Source organism: Heloderma suspectum, chromosome 3 (genome assembly GCF_057233095.1).
Source record: "Heloderma suspectum isolate Gila_16-S chromosome 3, 16-S_ref, whole genome shotgun sequence".
Classification (NCBI taxonomy): domain Eukaryota; kingdom Metazoa; phylum Chordata; class Lepidosauria; order Squamata; family Helodermatidae; genus Heloderma; species Heloderma suspectum.
Window position 1 is genome coordinate 123,989,523 of NC_139460.1, and position 18,562 is coordinate 124,008,084.

Sequence of the window (18,562 nt, forward strand, 5' to 3'; positions counted from 1 at the left end):
CTAGTGGGCTTCATATTTTATTTTATTTTATATAAAAACACATTCCTGCCACATACAGTGTGTTCTGTTACAGCTTTTAAAGTACTGCGTATAAGCCATAATTGGGGAGGAGGTAGCAATCAAAGTGAGCTAGTGGGACACCAGGGCTAAGTAGCTGGACCAAAAGCTACTTCTTCTCAAGTAGCTTCTCAGAGGGTAGGACAGAGCTTCTCAGCTCTGTCCTACCCTCTGCCTCAGGGCTGATTCACATATAAATGTCATCATATGATGACAGGCTTTTTTGTGTGAATATATAAACTACCTCCTCTGAAAAGCACCACATCTGAGATGATGTGAGGGGATATGGGAACTCTGCCATATGGCACTTGTTTGGTGATGGGTTTAATATGTAGGATTCATCACTTGCATGGCATGTGCAAAATGCCCACAGATATGTCTCTGTGGTGCTCAACTCCTCCCAGCAATGCCCCCATCTGGAAGCTGAGGGAAATGGTTTGTTTACTGGCCTATGGCCAAAGCAGGTTTGAAGTTTAAGTATGAGCTATACCCTGGACCAACGCATTCCAGGAGAAGCCGTGGGGGTGGGGTGGGGGGAGCGATGCTAGCAATTGTTATCCTTGAAACAGAAGCTACAGCAGGCTTTAAAGTACACAAAGGAAATGTTCATTTAGGAAATCAAGCAACTATGTAATTCCTTTTTGTGTATTACTTCCTTTCTCCCTCATGTCCAGGGGGAAAAAGTGCTCTTTGCTTTGCAGTCACTCCTCCATCCCCCACAATGGCCTACAAAGATCTATAACTCTTTTCCAGCTGAGTGAGTAAATGGGACCCTTCAAGAGGCTACTAAAACTACTCTTCAATCTGCTGGTTGTATGTGCTGCTGATTGAAGAAAGGAGCTGATTCACTCCTGTTCTTCAAGGCCTGGGGGGTAGGGGGCAGCAGGTGGAAAGGGACATTGTCTCAGCAATTTCCCCTGCTCAGACTGGACTGGCTGAGGGGCTGACTAAAATTCAAACCCTGGTCTCTCCAACTGAAGAACCAGAAGCCTTTATCAGCAAAGCACTTTCAGCTTCAGTCCTAACAGATAATAGTGGCCGATCACCTAGAGAGGAATAAGGGAGGTGTTGTTCTTCACTCTGCCTGGTTGATCACATGACATTCAACACAATGCTTACCCACCATCTGGAACTGGTCAGAAGTAACTTTTCAAGATAGGTTAGCAACAGGGTTTGTTTTTGTGCCGAAAATCAAAGTCTGATCAAATTTATCTTTGTTTCATCTCTTCCTGGACGTTAAATGCAGCAGTGTTCGAAACCAAAAAGTATGACAGTCTACAGTACATAATAAACTTTCCAATACTTATAATGCAACTACCTAAACAGCTAGGCAGAGTGTTAACAAATACCTTTTATTAATATATCTTAGTGAAAAATCGTTCAGTACCTAGTTTTGTACAGCCCTGTGAAGGGTTCAGGAATTCCACAGTTATAGGACTGATGGGTTGGATCATACATCAAGTGAAATTAAATGGAACTTAGGATACTCATGACTAACAAGTCCCATTAATTTCAGTGACTCTACTCTAAGTATGTATGACTAAGTCTGGAACCAACTCATTATGTATTATTTTCTTGCCATATAATATATAGGTGTGATTAAAATTACCTGCTCTTCTTCTTCGCTGCCTGTTCCAGCTAAACTCAAAGAACTAAGATGCTTGTGAGAGTCAGAGAACTGTGGGATGGAATGAGGAAAAGGTTCAGTGATAGGTGACAAAATGAAATGAGATACACACGGAGGCTACATGCTATAGAAAACACCGCGCAGGCTACAGAAAATGTAAGTTACAAGTAAGAATCTCTGTGGAGTTCTGAAAAATGGTAGGAATCCTGAAAACATAAAGATGGAGAGGGTAGCGCTTTTTTTTTTTTTAAGGAAGCTGATTAAATTTTTGTGCGTTCCTACCTGAAGTAGAACAATATCAAGATTAGCCATAATTTTTTTCTTGATCATTTTTGTAATTCCTTTTTTACTTTTCTGCCACTGCTGCAGTATCTCAATCCATAAAAGAGGGGCAAATTGATTCCTGAAGAATCTGCTACAATAATTGAAGCTATCCCCAAATTATTTGAGATGTGTTCTAGAATCTTCTGGTCCTTACAGTCATGTCTATATTTGTGCATTTTTCAAAATAACTTGCTATTGACAATTCAGGGTCTTACTTGCTGCTTCCAAACACTTGGCTATTCATCTTCAACTTTTCTATCTTTCATCTGTGTGGTAATTTACTACAAAGTGCAGGTTATTCGAAGGTGGTTTCAACTGGTAAACACAGTGAAACGTATTATTGTTTTCACCTTGCATTCAAATTATGGGCAGTATCCAGTGCTGCTGCTGCGCTAATGGGAATGACCACTAGTGAAATGGGAAGCTAGCACAACTGGAAAATAGCCAGAAGTACCACTTCCAGAATAGGACAAGTCACTGGAGCTTCCAGAAGGGAGCGTCACTGACATGTCCCATTCTGTATGCTAGAATGTTAGCTAGTTTCCTGGGTTGCACTAGCGAACACTACCTTCCCATTGTAGTAGTGATCATTCCTACTACTACAACACGTCTAGAACCGGTGAATTGCCAGCATTGGATAATACTCTATATTCTAAAATGGCATGCCTGATTTATCCTACCTTTGCTGTGTTGGAATTTAGAATTTCCTGTAGCAAAGATGTTTCTGGTGGACTTCTGGGTAACCCATCATCTTCTGAACTCATCCCAGCATCATCCATTTTCTTTGAAGGAGTTCCAAATGGAGATAAGGGACCTAATTTCCAGTTCTGTTGGAGTTTCAACTACAATGACAAATTTCAAATTATGTTTTAATAGATTTCCCCTATTACTGAAGCTGGATCATGCAATATATTTTATTTTTGTCCACATGAATGGGTACCTAGGCATTTGCTTGCACAGTGAAATAAGCCAGCAGATATAGTTACCCGTAGTACCTATGATCACAATGGTCCCCTTTTCCCCCTAGAAATGGCTATCGCTAATGTAGGTTATGTTGTTTTATTCACCTCTTGTAATGCAGTTTATCTGACTGAGTCCAGACAGAGTGAGATTTCATACTATGCTTATATCCCCATGAGGCATATTTCTGTTGGTTGCTCTCTTGTCAAGGTTCTCATAAATAAAAATAAATTAATGCTGATCCTGAACCTGAACCTGATGTATACCTGATAGCCAGAGACGTGAGTTCAGAGGGCTTAGTGACAGCCAAAGCAAGTAGAACTGCTGCTGATTACATCATGATTCACTAGTTCACATATTATGTTTCTTCATATGAATGAGCAGCTACAGAAGGTCAGGACTGCTTGCACAGAAAGTACCCACTGCATGGACAAGCCCTTACTGTGCCACAACCAAAAGGCACATTTTGATTTTAACTCCACACAGCAAGATACAGCTTAATGAGCTAGTGCACCTTGATATTCAGGTTCTCTCTGGTGACTGAAGGCTTCATAACATTAGCAGAACCTACTGAGAAATGACTCTTGATAGTTGTTTAAAGTGTTGTAAATTAAAGACTGTATGTTACAATCAGACAGGAAAAAGCAAATGCTGAGTTATATTTTGAACCCAAAAATAGTAATAAAAATGACTATTACTGTATATATTTTACTTTACCTGCAAAGCCCTGATCCGATCAGAAACATTTTCCTGAGAAAATACTCGGACTGGTGTAGCAAGTTCTTGTGCTGCTTCAGGAATGAAAATGCTGTCATGCGAGAAGGCTCTGTTTCCCATAACACTTCTGTGCATCCTAGGAGAATATAGAAAACTAATGAAAAATGCACATTTCATGTTTAGCCTCCTTAAACACTTAAGATTATCTTTTTTAAATAATGAGGCATATTTTAAATGCTGACTTGCGTAGGAGTGTAATGAATGGAAGGAATGGCTGAAGAAAGGCTGCCCAACTGTAGGAGTATCCATATATGTAGGGATAACAATCACTTTTGAATAACAGGTATACAAGGGATGCACAAGGGATGTGGAAAAAGCAAGACGTGTAGCCCACAATCCTTTGCAACACCACAGAAAATGCTGGGAATAATCCTGGGTTTGATCACAGCAGATGCCCACAAAACAACAGCTGAACTAAGACTTGCAACTTGACATACTTTGCAGCACCACATAGGATTCTAGGGTGTGCATATCCATTTATGGGCTGCAATTGCTCCAGGCAACATCTTGGCTGACCCTGAGCCAAAGTCTAGCATTTTTAGGCACCAGATAGTCAAACCCTCTTGTGGCTGAGAGCCACAGGGCATGCATCGCTATCCTTGCTTGAGTTCCCACCACCAATCCCTCTCCATACCAAACGGTGTTACTCCTCCATAGCCAAGCTTTCTCTTGAGGATTCCCTATTTTTTTGGACCCTGACTGTGTTGCTGCTTCTTTTTTCCTCATGGGCTCCACTTATTGGTCTTTACAGGTGATAGTAAAGATTAAAGGCAGCCACCGGCATGAATAAAGGCAGCACTCCGGTGCTGAAGGAGTTGCACTGCTTGACATTTAGAACCTTTTATGGTTCCGGCCCAGCCTATCTCAAGGAGTGCCTCCTGCAACACCAGACAGGCCACTCAACAAGTTCAGCCTCGGATGGCCTTCTCTCTGTCCTATCAGCCAGGACAGCTAGGCTGGTTAGGACGAGGGAGAGGGCCTTTTCTGTGGTGGCCCCCACTCTGTGGAACTCCCTCCCTAGGGAACACCACCATGCCCCTCTTTAATGAGCTTCCGCCACACATTGAAAACTTGGTTGTTCAGGCAGGCAATTGGGGGTGGGTTAGGGTATTCTTAAACAATGTTTTAATGTATAATTTTACTGTTTTAAATTGTACTGTTGTACATTGCCCAGAGTAGCCAGGTGACCGGCCAGATGGGCGATGGAAGACATTCAATCAATCAATCAATCAATCAATCAATGGTTGTAGGTGCCATAAATGTGCCAAATGTCTTTCTCCTGGCTATTACAGCTCTTGCAGACTAACTGTGCATTCCCTACAGTTTGCAGATAAAAGAACTGTGTACTGGTTGGTTATGCTGCAGTGGTGGGCAAGGACACTCCTGTGCTACCCAGTATAATATCCAAGACAACTATGCACTGATCTTTATGCCTTTGCTAATGGCATATGTTAGTTTACACTGGATTTCTCAAAATTAAATTTGATGACATATTCCATTAAACGAAGATCCTACTGAAATGAATGCAAGGAAAACATAAATGTGAGTGGGAACAATGAAATTTTCACAACAGCTGCCATAAATATGTCCAGTACATCGATAGGTGGAAAAGGAAGATTTAGAGGCCTGTTGTAGAAGGAGTGGGAGTGATGCTGTGTAAGCTCAGGGCATTTGGGGCCATTCAAGAGCTGTTTAATCCAAGTAAGAAAGTGTTCTCTGAAATGCAAAGTAAAGTACCAACCAGGGATGCGTGGAACCATCTTGAAATGTTTTGTTTAGCTTATCAAAACTCTTTTGGCCTCACCCAAGCTGGAGCTTCCACATTTGTTTAAAATATCACTTTAGGCAAAATACAGCAATGATCTCGTCTGATCTCGGAAGCTAAGCAGGGTCAGCCCTAGTTAGTACTTGGATGACTGCCTGAGAATCAGGCTTCCTGCACTGAGCAGGGGGTTGGACTCGATGGTCTTGTAGGCCCCTATGATTCTATGATGGGGGACCCTTAACTATTTTGCTAGTCTCATCAAAACTCATTTGCTAAGAGTTTTGGCTTCCCTTAAAATTCCTCTACCTAAGGACAAAATTTCAAATTCACTTTGAATGTTGTTTTAACTGACTTGGGGGAGGAAATCACTCTAATTATGGTTGGTTTATGGTACTAGTGGTTAAAAAAAACAAAATAGGAAATGAAGTTACAAAAGCTCAAGGAAGAGATGCACCATTGATTTTTGTGAATAATTACAGCAGCCTCTCTATACATTTAACATTAAATCTTTTCAATACTGGTGCTTTACTATAACACAGGTTTTCTATGTGTAAGCCAAGGGTAAATGAAGAGGTTGGATGGAGTTGGTTGTTTTTATGTTGTAGTTTGGCACCCCACAGTGGTAGCATTGTGTAACACAATCTTCACTAGCATTGCAAGGGAATGTTTTGGAGGACTTAGGCAGTGCATAATTCTTAAAGTGCACTCCAGGGACTCAGCTTGCATGGACACCACATCCTCCAAACATGGTCCCCAATTCTAGATATGGGAGCCAAGGTTACTTAGTGATGCAGGCAAAGCAGTTTGTTCATGTGTACTGACATTTTCTCTGTTATTATTAGTCCATACCATTTGGGGCTGGGATCTGGCTTGAAAACAGACATAACTATATATAAATTACACTAGCTAAAGACCCATAAGAGTAATTGGACTACCTCCTGATAACCCTAGTCTTCCTTCCTCCTGAATGTAAAGCTCCACTCTAAGGGGTAGGTCTCACTGTGTGAGATTGCAGGTGGGGACTCACATAACTGAATACAAACAAAATATTCCCACCACACAAAAAACTAGACTTTAAGGTTAAAGGTTCTAGCCTAGTCTTCTCCTAACATGTTGGCTTTCTGTGCTCATGGAAAAAGTTGTTATGGAGGAATGTTGTTAAGTACAACCCCAACTGCAGTCTGAAGTGGTACACCCTAGACATACATTTATCAATTCAGTAAGAACCATACCATAAACATAATTACTGAGAGGTAATTAAACAATCCCCCTTCATGGATCACTGCCTTGTTGTGGCGAAGGGGCTTGTGTAACTCAGTGAAGCCATAAGCTATGCCGCGCAGGGCCATCCAAGGTGGACAGGTCATGGCGGAGAGTTCTGACAAAATGTAGTCCACTGGAGAAGGAAATGGCAACCCACTCCAGTATTCTTGCCAAGAAAACCCCATGGAACGTATCACGAGGCTAAAAGATATGATGCCAGAAGATGAGCCCCTCAGGTCAGAAGGTGTCCAATATACTACTGGGGAAGACCAGAGGGAATTTCCAAGTAGTGCCAGAAAGAGTGAAGCGGCTGGGCCAAAGCCGAAAGGACACTCAGCTGTGCATGTGTCTGGTGGTGAAAAGAAAATCCGATGCTGTAAAGAACAACATTGTTTAGGAACCTGGAATGTAGGATCAATGAATCAAGGTAAGCTGGAGGTGGTCAAACATGAGATGGCAAGACTGAACATCGACATCTTGGGAATCAGCGAACTAAAATGGACAAGCATGGGCGAATTTAATTCAGGTGACCATCATATCTACTACTGTGGGCAAGAATCCCTTAGAAGAAATGGAGTAGCACTCATAGTCAACAAAAGGGTGGGAAAAGCAGTACTGGGGTACAATCTCAAAAACAATAGAATGATCTTAGTACGAATCCAAGGCAAACCATTCAACATCACAATAATTCAAGTCTATGCCCCAACCACTGAGGCCGAAGAAGCTGAGGTTGATCAGTTCTATGAAGACCTACAACACCTTCTAGAACTAACACCAAAAAAAGATGTCCTCTTCATCATAGGGGATTGGAATGCCAAAGTAGGAAGTAGGAAGTAGGAAGTCAAAAAATCACCGGGATAACAGGCAAGCATGGCCTTGGTGTACAAAATGAAGCAGGACAAAGGCTAATAGAGTTTCTCCATAATAATAGAGTTACATAATACACATAATACAGTTTCGCCAAGAGAACACGCTGATCATAGCAAATACGCTTTTCCAACAGCACAAGAGGCGACTCTACACATGGACATCACCAGATGGTCAATATCGAAATCAGACTGATTAAGTACTTTGCAGCCAAAGATGGAGAAGCTCCATGCAGTCAGTAAAAACAAGACCTGGAGCTGACTGTGGCTCAGATCATGAGCTGCTTCTTGCAAAATTTCGGCTTAAATTGAAGAACATAGGGAAAACCACTAAACCATTCAGGTATGACCTAAATCATATCCTGATGAATATACAGTGGAGGTGAGGAATAGATTTCAGGGAGTAGACCTGATAGACAGAGTGCCTGAGGAACTATGAACGGAGGTCCGTAACATTGTTCAGGAGGCAGCAACTCAATCCATCCCAAAGAAAAAGAAATGCAAGAAAGCAAGCAAGTGACTGTCTGATGAGGCTTTACAAGTAGCTGAGGAAAGAAGGGAATTGAAAAGCAAGGGAGAAAGGGGAAGAGATATCCAACTGAATGCAGAGTTCCAGAGAATAGCAAGGAGAGACAAGAAGGCCTTCTTAAATGACCAATGCAAAGAAATCGAGGAAAACAATAGAATGGGAAAGACTAGAGATCTTTTCAAGAAAATCGGAGATCTCAAGGGAATGTTTTGTGCAAAGACGGGCATGATAAAGGACACAGAAGGCAGGGACCTAACAGAAGCAGATGAGATTAAGAACAGGTGGAAAGAATACACAGAAGAACTATACAGGAAAGATCTGAACGTCCCTGATGGCCATGATAGTGCGCTCACTGAACTTGAGCTGGACATCCTAGAGAGTGAAGTCAAGTGGGCCTTAGGAAGCATTACTAACAACAAAGCTAGTGGAGATGACAGTATTCCAGCTGAGCTATTTAAAATCCTAAAAGATGATGCTGTTAAAGTGCTGCACTCAATATGCCAACAAATTGGAACACTCAACCGTGGCCACAAGACTGGAAAAAGTCAGTTTACATTCCAATCCTAAAGAAGGGCAATGCCAAAGTGTGTTCAAACTACCGTACAATTGCGCTCATTTCCCATGCCAGCAAGGTTATGCTCAAAATCCTACAAGCTAGGCTTCAGCAGTATGTGAACCAAGAACTACCGGAAGTACAAGCTGGGTTTCAAAGAGGCAGAGGAACTAGAGATCAAATCGCCAACATTCCTTGGATCATGGAGAAAGCAAGAGAATTCCAGAAAAAATTCTATTTCTGCTTCACTGACTACGCTAAAGCCTTTGATTGTGTGGATCACAACAAACTCTGGCAAATTCTTCAAGAGATGGGAGTACCAGACCACCTTACCTGTCTCCTGAGAACCCTGCATGAGGGCCAAGAAGCAACAGTAAGAACCAGACATGGAACAACCGATTGGTTCCAAATTGGGAAAGGAGTACGACAAGGCTGCATATTGTCGCCTGCTTATTTAACTTATATGCAGAGTACATCATGAGAAATGCCAGGTTGGATGTATTACAGGTCAGAATTAAGATTGCTGGAAGAATTATCAACAACTTCAGATATGCAGACAATACCACCCTAATGGCAGAAAGCGAAGAGGATCTAAAGAGCCTCTTGTTGAGGGTGAAAGTGGAGAATGCAAAAGCTGGTTTGAAACTCAACATTAAAAAAACTACAATCATGGCATCTGGCCCCATCACTTCCTGGCATATAGAAGGGGAAGAAATAGAAGCAGTGACAGATTTTACTTTCTTGGGCTCCAAGATCACCGCAGATGGTGACTGTAGCCATGAAATTAAAAGACGCTTGCTCCTTGGGCAGAAAGCTATGGCTAACCTAGACAGCATAGTAAGAAGCAGAGACATTACCTTGCCAACAAAGGTCCGTCTAATCAAAGCTATAGCTTTCCCAGTAGCAATGTATGGCTGTGAGAGGTGGACTATAAAGAAGGCTGAGCGCTGAAGAATTGATGCTTTCGAACTGTGGTGCTGGAGAAGACTCTTATGAGTCCTCTGGACTGCAAGGAGGTCAAATCAGTCAATCCTAAAGGAAATCAACCCTGAGTGCTCATTGGAAGGACAGATACTGAAGCTGAAGCGCAAATATTTTGGCCACCTAATGCGAGGAGAAAACTCCCTGGAAAAGACCCTGATGCTGGGAAAGATTGAAGGCAAAAGGAGAAGGGGACGGCCGAGGATGAGATGGCTAGATAGCATCACTGGTGCAATGAATATGAACTTGAACACTCTCCGGGAGAGAGCAGAGGACAGGAAGGCCTGGCGTGCTATGGTGCTATGGTCCATGGGTTACGAAGAGTTGGACACGACTTAACGACTGAACAACAACAACGACAATTAAACAATCATTTTTGTAGTCCCCTTCTGGGTGGTCTTCAGCCTCTCTTTCTGTTCCCCCTTGACACCACTGTGCAATTTGCTCTGATACCACAATGGGCCTGTATTATTCTCACAAATGAGTAGTCAGCTGCCCTGGTTCTGTATCACTCAAGTGTAGCATCATCACTATGCTAGCCGCTATTGGCTCAACTGCTTGTACGTCACAATTTCAGTCAGATTGATCAGAGACTCTGTTCAGATTTGACCTAGACTGCAGAGTACTTAGGGAGAATGGGAATACCTCAGAATTTCAAGGTTCATAAACATCCTAGGCAAAATTAAAATTCCTTTAACTATGGCAGTACACCAAGCACTTTCAAATGATAGCTTGTGGCACATAAGTGCTTTATATTATAGAGGTGAGCAGTCTGAGCCTTTTTTTGGAAAGCAATAAATATTTCCAGTGTATCTCACTATACTATAGTGACTATAGCATCTTCCAGAATGGTAGGGGTGTTAGTCTGTTGCAGCAAAAAGAGCAAAGAATCTTGTAGCACATTCAGGACTAACACATTTATTACTGTGCAAGCTTTCGTGGACTCAATTCTACTTCATCAGATGAGGTTTTCACTATAGTATGTCACCAATAAATAAGCAGATTCCTTTCTACTGAGTTCAAATTACCAATTTTACAGTCAGGTACTCCCAGGGACAGCAACATTCTGAAGATTTGTGGGGAGAGGGTGGGATTTCTGTGCTTCTTTCTAAATTGTAAATTATCTAAACAATATTAAATAAATGTGCTCTTAAAAAAAAACATTTTGTTGCATTTCCTTCCTTTACATACTCTTTAGATTTGGTATATCAAATATTTGAATGTCATAAAATATGCTTTATATGATTAACATTTTTTACAGGTAGAAAATCAAAGCCTGCCTTCTGGAAAAAAAAAACTTTCAATTCAGTTATTTGTATAGATTTCAATAATGTTCTATGTAAGGGCTTTAAGTAGGTCCCATATGCATCATTTTATCGGTTCAATGATGCTGTCAGATGTTAGACCCAGATATACTGATTTGTCCAAAGCATCAAGGGACTCTGGCTGAGCAAGAACTTGTCCCCCCCGCCAACACACACTTTACAATGAGCAAGATCCAGAGTTAGATGAGCAGAACTCTGCTCATGCAATGGGGCTTTCCACTGCAGCCCCCTGTGACTCCCAAAGAGCCACTCATGAGGGTTGAGGGACAATCTGAAATGGCAAGTGATGGAGCATATGGGACTGCAGAGGGACAGGGAAATTGGGAGAATTCAGCAGGGCTGCCTTGCACAAGCAGAAGTGCCTTTCCACTCATCCAAGACATTCTGTATCCAAAACATTATATTTACATATTAAAACTTACCTAGATTCTCAAAGAAGTAAAATGCTTGAGCACCTGACTAAGAGTCTCTTGGGGGTTTAATCCATGAGGAATTACCTGGCTTTTCAAGAAGCAAATTCCTTGTTTTATGAACACACTAAAGAAAGTTCAGAGACTTACTCAAGTTCATCTTCAGAATCATAATCTATATGTATGGACTGCGACGCTGTGAAATCGCTTGCGGATTGGCATGTTTTCAGAATACAACTTCCTGAAGATGATAATGTTTCTTTCCTTTTTCTTTTCCCAAAAAACTTTTTGATAGATTTAAACTTAGACTTCTTCTTTCCTAAGTAAATAAATATAAAGGAAAGAGTTATAAGTATTTTAGGCAATGCTTTTCAGAGTGAGTATGGAAGAAAGATGTACCAGACAGACAGACAGACAGAAAAAGGGCAATTTCTCCCAGTTGTCACTTCCACCAATGTTTTCTTGAATGAATAGGTCATCCACTCTTATTGCAAAGTAATATTATTACCTGTGCAAATAAATTGTTAGGATATAAGATGTGGTGTGCTTGAAAAAACAGTAATAAAGATTATTCTATAGTTGCTGCCATGTCCCAATAACATTGAATGTGATAAGCCTCTGAAGAATAAACTAATTGTTAAATGGTGGATAAAAAGAACAAAATAAAAATTATAGTCTGGTAACTCAGCATCTCTCTTCACTAACTGCTGAAGATTACCAAGTTAAGAGATTAATTTAGAATACAGAAATGGCTTACTCAGGTGGAAAGCACACACTTGATATTTTTAATTGTTATGTTACCATGTGATGCTTCACATGTTAAAACAAGAGTCAAGTAATAAGGTTGAAGTGTGATGCTAAGTAACATACCACAGAAAGTAAGCATACTATCAGGCCACAAGTAGACCACCTGCAGTTTCTTATACAAATGGTTCTTTCACTAGATGAACAAGATGTTTTTGGAGGCGTATTCCCAATTAAGTGTTGTATTTATTTATTTATTTTTATTAAATAAGTACGCTAATATATGACATGCTTTTGTTTAGAACTGTATATAGGATGAAAATGTTACCAAAGAGCTTTGTTTTACTATAGTTATTCCTTTTCCTATATACACCCACAACAATGCACTTGCTTTCCTCTTGTGGGAATTGGCATCATATAACTTGAATAGGATATAAATGAATTTATTTTGCATAATAGACTAAACTGGGCACAGACTAACTGTATTCTGCAATCTTTTGGCTGAGCCTCTGTGACATCATGGAATGCTCATAACCTTTCTGCTCAAGGCAAATGTGTCAGCAGTGGAATGCTGACAGTTAAATTTCTGTAAATAAGCAAACTGTCTATTTTGCTAGAAATACCCTCACATGTAGGTAGCCTAAAGATGGGAAGATTTGACTGTAGATTTCAAACAGGTAAAGTTTAAACAAGGAGAATTGTGTCCCTGTGCAGACTGATTGACTAGAAGCTTCTTCCATTTCTGCAATTCTATGACTCTAAGAAGAAGCCAACTCAGGCATGGGTAATTCCACAGCTTTTATTCTTTAAAAAAAACTGCAGCTTTCACAGAAGAAGATGTGAAGGCATGAATCAGAAATAAAAAGAAATTCACCCAATTTTGCTAAGTTGATAATTCCAACCCTTTTCCAGACCCGTACATATAATTCTGGTTTGAAATCCACCTAATGCAAAGAGAAAACTCACTGGAAAAGACCCTGATGCTGGGAAAGATTGAAAGCAAAAGGAGAAGGGGACGGCAAAGGATGAGATGGCTAGATAGCATCACCGATGCAATGAATATGGACTTGAGCACACTCCAGGAGACAGCGGAGGACAGGAAGGCCTGACGTGCTATGGTCCATAGGGTCACGAAGAGTCGGACACGACTTAACGACTGAACAAAACAACAATCTAGGAGCAGACAGTTGGTAAATCCTTGATATTGCTAGAATTGCACCTGCTTATAGCATGTCTGAATTTGCCCATAATAAATTGCCTTTAGCATAAGCAGATGCATGGTCCTTGTTTGTTTTGGCATAAGCAGAGATAGGAAAACATTTCTAAAATAAGCTATGCAATGTTTAGGCTGGAATTCTATATCTTCAGTGGGACTTGTTTCTGTGTAATCAGTTAACTGATTAAAAATATTTGTATTTAAAAGGTGCCTACAATTATTTGGGCACCGGATTAAAACCAACTATTTTTAATACAAGTACTTACAAATACCACAGATGGCAAGAACCATCTCGGAAGAGGTATTCCTCCTTCTTTAGCTGACAGGTGGGAATGCCTCTTCCAAGATACAGCATCCTGCAAATACACAAACATGCATCATCTACAAACTGAGAAAATGTTTTTCTTTATAATTATATTTATTCATATGCAAATTTGTCAAATGAATTGATCTATTAAACGTGTATGATTAATCAGCGAAGATTGGCTGAAATTGGGCAACAGTCCTGGAATAAGCAGAATTCCTATTGCAAAAGGACAACAGAAACTTCAGTTTTAATAATTTACATAATAATACATGGGGTTCTCTCAGGTAACAAAATTAAAACTGGCCTTTTACCTGAACCTTCCTCACCAAATCCTTCAGTCTCCTGTAACTTGGAATCCATTATCCTTGTAAAACTCATAGAGCAGTCACTAATATGGAAAAATGAAAAGGTATTATTTAACTATTTGAGTGGAAGCATATCATCATTATCAATACATTTTATACGGCCTTACTATTATACTTAAGGCCTCACCTTAAGACATATAATGTTTGAAGACGCTCAGACCTATTGTCTAATGTAGAATGAGCATCCCCACAAGGGAATACAATTTAAATTATGCAACATCCAATTCTGTTCCCAGTAAAACCAATGTCCACAACCCAACACAAAGCGTATTTAGGCCCATGGATTTTTATGAGTAAAGGAAAGGAAAGGTTCCTCCTGTGCAAGCACTGAGTCATTACTGACTCCTAGAGGGATGCCGCTTGCGCTGGCTTTTCATGGCAGACTATAGCGGGGTGGTTTGCCATTGCCTTCCCCAGTCGTGACTACCTTTCCCCCAGCAAGCTGGGTACTCATTTTACCGACCTCGGAAGGATGGAAGGCTGAGTCGACCTGAGCCTTGGAAGGATGGAAGGCTGAACTGACCTGAGCCGGCTACCTGGGATCCAGCTTCCGCTGGGATCTAACTCGGGTCGTGGGGAGAGTTTCGGTTGCAATACTGCTGCCTACCACTGTGCGCCACATGAGGCTAGACCAACCTTACCCAACCTGGTGCCCTCCAGATGTTTTGGACTTCAACTCCCATCAGCCTCAGCCAGTATGGAGATTATGGGAGTTGTACAGGCAGAGCTCTCTACCCAGGCCAGAACTCATATGGAGGCCTCTGGATGTACAGCTGAGGCCCCCTCTCTGCAAACATTTGTGTGGATGCCAAGGGAGGGGCTATTTGGTGCAGCCTTGCCCCCAGTTCATATAAAACATAAGTAAAACCTCAAAATACTGTTGACCATGAAATGTTGGTGACTTGACTGGAAGACCTTGTAAGAGTTTGTAGAACCACTCAAGTGGTTCTGCTCATCTCTGGCAAACATGCCATCACCTATAGCTTCCCTTGAAGTCTGACCTACCTGCTTTCCTGTTCTACATGACTTCAAATTAACTAGGTCTTGCAGATGCGGTGCATATTCCATGAAAGCAGGCTGGATACAAGCAAACAATCGAAGTTGACATTTTGGCAAGATGGAAATAAAGGGTAGAATCCAAGGGTAGTATCTTAAACTGCCACTGAACCTCTGCTATTTCTGTTGCACTAGCAAAATGAGCCACTAACACAACAGGAATAAGCGGTTCCTAAGATAAACACAGAAACAAGTGACAACGCTCATTTCCAGAATAGGGAAGATGAGTGGAGCTCCCCTCTGAGAACTCCGGTAACCTGACCCATTCTGGAAATGAGTGCTGTTGTTTACTGGATACTGCCCCAGTGTTGCATTAGTAGACCTCTACTCATGTGATGCGACTGTATCATTCTCTCCTTCCCTCTATGGACCCCCACACACCCCCACTATCTGCTACAGAGGGTACCCCCAACTCTCTAGACCAGATTTTGAGGGCACATGGGGGGGTATCAACCCCTCGTGGTTCCATCAATGCCAGCAGTTCCATCAGTGGAAAAACCTCACTGGATTTCATCCAAATCCCCCTAAAGGTTAGGACTTCCACCACAAATGGAGTTCTGCTTCCCATTGCCACACCAGTCTGCAGCATTAGATTGATCATGGATCTAAAGCTCCTTGGAAATCCAAAGTTGAGGCAATGACCTGTGGCACCTTCCACCAGCTCTACCTCATGCCAAACCAATCATCTCTCTTTTTTATTGAGTTACTAGTTTGGAAGATCATGGAAAGACCATGGACATAGTATACCTTGATTTCAGCAAAGCATTTGATAAAGTTTCCCATGATAGTCTTGTTTTCAGATGGTAAAATGCAGGTTGGATGCAACTATAAGGTGAATCCACAGCTGGTTCAGCAACCATAACCAATGAGTGCTTGTTAATGGCTGTGTCAACCTGGAGGGAGCTCTAAAGTGGAGTGCTGTAGGGCTCAGTGCTTCGCCCTCTGCTTTTCAACATTTTTATAAATTACTTGTATGACAGTGTAGAGGGGATGCTTATCAAATCTGCAGATGAGTCAAAGCTGGCAGGGATTTCTAACACCATAGAAGACAGAATCAAGATTCAAAATGATCGTGACAGGTTGGGCCAAAACTAATAAGATGAAATTCAACAGAGGTAAATGTAAAGTCTTGCATTTATATTTTTTTTAAAAAACCCATCAAAGGGATAAGGATAGGATGGGGAAAACCTGGCTTGGTAGTAGTATATGTGAAAAAGGATCTAAGTGTTTTAATGGATCAGCAACTGAGTATAAGCCAGAAGTTAATTTAAAAAAGCTAATGCAATCTTAGGCTGCAATAACAAAAGCATAGCCTCCAGATCATGTGAAATAGTAGTTCTATTCCGCATCTAATAATGTTCTATTCTGCATCAGTCAGGTTGTATTTGGAGTACTGTGTCCTGTTCTAGGTGCCACATTTTAAAGAACATTGACAAACTGGAATGGTGACTAAGATGGTGAGGGATCTGGAAATCAAATCCTATGAGGAATGGTTGAAAGAGCTGTATATGTTAGCCTGAAGAAGAGATTAAGGGGATATATAATAGGAGTCTTCAAATATCTGAAAGGCTGCTATGCAGAAGATGAAGCAGAGTTATTCCAGAGGACAGGATGCAAACCAATGGATGGAAATTGCAAGGAAACAGATTTCAGTTACATTAGGAGAAAGTTCCTAATACAGAGAGCTATTTGATAGTGGAACAGACTGTTGCAGGAGGTAGTGGTTTTTCCTCTGCTAGAGATATTTAAGCAGAAACTGGATGGCATCTGACAGGGATGATGTGGTAGAATCTTGCATTGCAGATCCTGCATTGAGCAAAGGGCTTGACTAGATGATCTCTAAAGTCCTTCCAACTCTACAATTCCAGTATCTACATTGGACCCCTATTGTTTCCTGACACAATTCAAAAAGTGCTAATTTTGACCTATAAAGCCTTAGATGCATTAGCTTCAACACACTAAGAGACCGCCTCTTACTCAGGATTTCCTTATCATCTCTAGAGATATTGATAATAATACTTAGCATTACATAGTGCACTTCAAGTGTTCAAAGCATTGGCATTCATACATTATCTCAGCAATCCTTACAACAGTCCTGAAAGTCAGACCAGTATTGTCAATAGGAGGCCTGAGGCTAGGGGAATAGTGGCTTGCTCAAGACACCTCATGATTATGGCTGAGAATAGATTTGAGCCAGGAACCTTCCAGTTCACATTCTTAACCTCTACATCTCACCAGATTGCAGCAGAGGTCATCCTCTCTTAACAATAACATATTTTACCACAATAGGGTGACAGCCACTAAGGCATCTCTGCGTAACCTTTTTATTGGATCCTAGTAAAGAGATGCATCAGTGCCTGCTCACTCCCCCATCTCCATTATGGTCCTTGGCCCTGGAAACTCACCAAAATTTATGCCTGAACATCTTTTGGAAGCACTGCAAGTCCTATCCCTACCCTATCTTCTGTAACTTTCAGGAGTCAGGATTAAGCTGGCAGAGAACTAGTGGTATTTCAACATGCTGAAAATTTTATTTTGTGTGATACATATTTCATGTTATTTCCCCACCCCACAAAACCCCTTCAAGATACTTAAATATCTGGTTATTTAAATAAAAGTATGTTGGAAGATACTTGTTTTAGTTTTGCTCCAACCCATTATAAAGTTACATAGTTCATATTCAGCTTTTTGATTTAGCCAAGAATATGTTTACCAGTCTAGATCACATGCAGGCTTATCATGCTTGTCAGAAATGAATGCAGTGATCAGTGCAGCAGAAAGACAGCAGTTGCTAAGTTATGAAAACAAATTATATTAATGTCATTTTGGTATGTCCTTCCTGTCTTGATGACTAAAAATCACAAATGGAATAATCCCATTTTACGTGTACAGTGCTTCTGCAGAAAGGGATTTGTTTAGATTTATTACCTGCTGCAAAAGACTCAAGGTGGGTAACAGCAACGGTGTAATAAACCTGGCTCCTGAAGCCTGCAGCAAAGCAGAACATTGCACAGTACAAATGAAACTTCCTGATCTCTTAACTGGGGTTGAGAGATCAATAGTGAGCTCTGCAATTGCATGCTCCCTTCCTCTCTTGTACATTATTTTCCCCCTCTCACACCCTCCGCCATCAAATTTTGATCATAATGAAAGTTTACATCTGCACCAACCTTAATTAAGATCACTGCTAATTGGGTTTGCTCTTATCCAGGGTGGGCAACTGGTGGCCCTCCAGATGTTGTGCCCTACAACCCCATGAACCTCACCATTGACTATGCTGACTAGGGCTGGATGGGAGTTGCAGGTCAAGACATCTGGAGGGTCACAAATTGCCCACCCTGCTTAACCCTTGTTTGCAAACCTGGTTCAGACACTTGAGATGGGAACACTAGTTAGCTTTAAGCATGACTAAGGCCAGTGCAGATGCAACTCTTAAC

The 18,562-nt window shown here is 41.2% G+C and overlaps 1 protein-coding gene across 1 annotated transcript in view; it reads right to left on the reverse strand.

Annotated features, from left to right (window-relative positions):
- The window catches only part of CRACDL (CRACD like), a 78,315-nt gene that overhangs the window by 35,630 nt on the left and 24,123 nt on the right, over positions 1 to 18,562 (reverse strand). Inside the window, exons 2-6 of the mRNA XM_084844376.1 lie at positions 14,016 to 14,092; positions 11,588 to 11,756; positions 3,686 to 3,821; positions 2,689 to 2,850; positions 1,667 to 1,735 (exon numbers count right to left, since the gene is read on the reverse strand). Of these exons, the coding sequence (XP_084700502.1) occupies positions 1,667 to 1,735; positions 2,689 to 2,850; positions 3,686 to 3,821; positions 11,588 to 11,756; positions 14,016 to 14,082 (603 nt within the window). The 5' untranslated portion in view covers positions 14,083 to 14,092. The remainder of the gene's footprint in view (positions 1 to 1,666; positions 1,736 to 2,688; positions 2,851 to 3,685; positions 3,822 to 11,587; positions 11,757 to 14,015; positions 14,093 to 18,562) is intronic.